Below are 976 nucleotides of genomic sequence, written 5' to 3'. Positions count from 1 at the left end.
TTATTGAACAAATTTAAGTGCAAAGATTCTCATAAGCATGAATGAGGAGTTTAGAAGGGAAACTCTTGTCTTCATTAAATACTTGAACAGGCAGTCCAATCCGTCTTGGACTGGTCTTATGCTTACTTCCAATGCTTCCAATTGTTTCTGAGCATAATTTGCCTCTTCTATGCCCTTGTGTTTGGGTGACTTGTGACCCCGAAGTGAACTGAGATAGGCCTCTACTCTTGCCACGTCGTTCATCGTCTCCGCTTCCCCTTCACTCGCCGCTCGCCCTGTGCCCATCCTTTTCGAGACCAGTGAGCTCCTCGTCACTGACCTTGAAAAGAAAATGGACAAAAGAGATTCAAAGAAGTTGATGGTGACGGACGTTGCTTCTGTAAGCGAATTTGCAACCGAAGTGTGGGGGGCACGAGGTTGACTTGACTGCATTTCTCTTCAAGTCTTTGATGTGCTTCACAATCTGCCTCTTCATCTTCTTTCTGAATGAATGAAAAGCATCAGTTTTACTTCCCATGTCTGACTCTCCACCTGATCTTCGTCGAAGAGCCGACTGGATATCGTTAACATGTTCTTTCATCTCGACCATTACATCCCTTGTCATTCCAATCACATCCAGTAGCCTAAGCGATTCATCCAACTCTTCTTCCACCCTGTTCTTGTGGTCGACTTGTGGAGTGTTCTGCGTTTGGAGACACTCTTGAGCAGATTGGTACAAATCTCTGACGCTACACAGATATCTGCACGACTTCTCCACTGAAGGAACCATGCCAGATGACTGCAATCTATCAAGAATTGGACAAGAGATGGGTTAGAAACAGTGAAGAGCCTTCCCAATTGGAACTCCTTATATGGCTAGCTGATGCATGCTCCGGGAGACAAACAGATGGAATCTGGTTTGCTTGTCAACATTGAAAGCAGATTCTGCTAATAATCTGGTGTACCTGGGCTACTTTTTTCGACAAGCCTGCTGCCT

General features: G+C 45.2%; 1 protein-coding gene across 1 annotated transcript; it reads right to left on the bottom strand.

The window, feature by feature from the left end:
• On the bottom strand, positions 1–769 carry LOC137943744 (uncharacterized). Its single transcript, XM_068789181.1, has 2 exons — positions 423–769; positions 1–319 (listed from the first exon to the last, which is right to left on the bottom strand). Exons 1-2 carry the CDS (start codon positions 767–769, stop codon positions 1–3), a joined length of 666 nt encoding a protein of 221 aa, XP_068645282.1.
• Between the last annotated feature and the right edge of the window lie 207 nt (positions 770–976).

This window comes from Aristolochia californica, unplaced genomic scaffold (assembly GCF_029961685.1).
Source record: "Aristolochia californica isolate CCGP_79_NKW_82.1479 unplaced genomic scaffold, dmAriCali1.0.hap1 SCAF_11, whole genome shotgun sequence".
Lineage (NCBI taxonomy): Eukaryota > Viridiplantae > Streptophyta > Magnoliopsida > Piperales > Aristolochiaceae > Aristolochia > Aristolochia californica.
This window is presented reverse-complemented; position numbering and strand designations above follow the sequence as displayed.

Bases quoted from the DNA above. Each gene is read 5' to 3' on its own strand.
- LOC137943744 (XM_068789181.1), bottom strand. From the start codon at position 769: ATGGTTCCTTCAGTGGAGAAGTCGTGCAGATATCTGTGTAGCGTCAGA. The intron at 320-422 runs GTCAACCTCGTG...TTTCTTTTCAAG, and splicing joins TTGAAGAGAAATGCAGTCAA to GTCAGTGACGAGGAGCTCAC.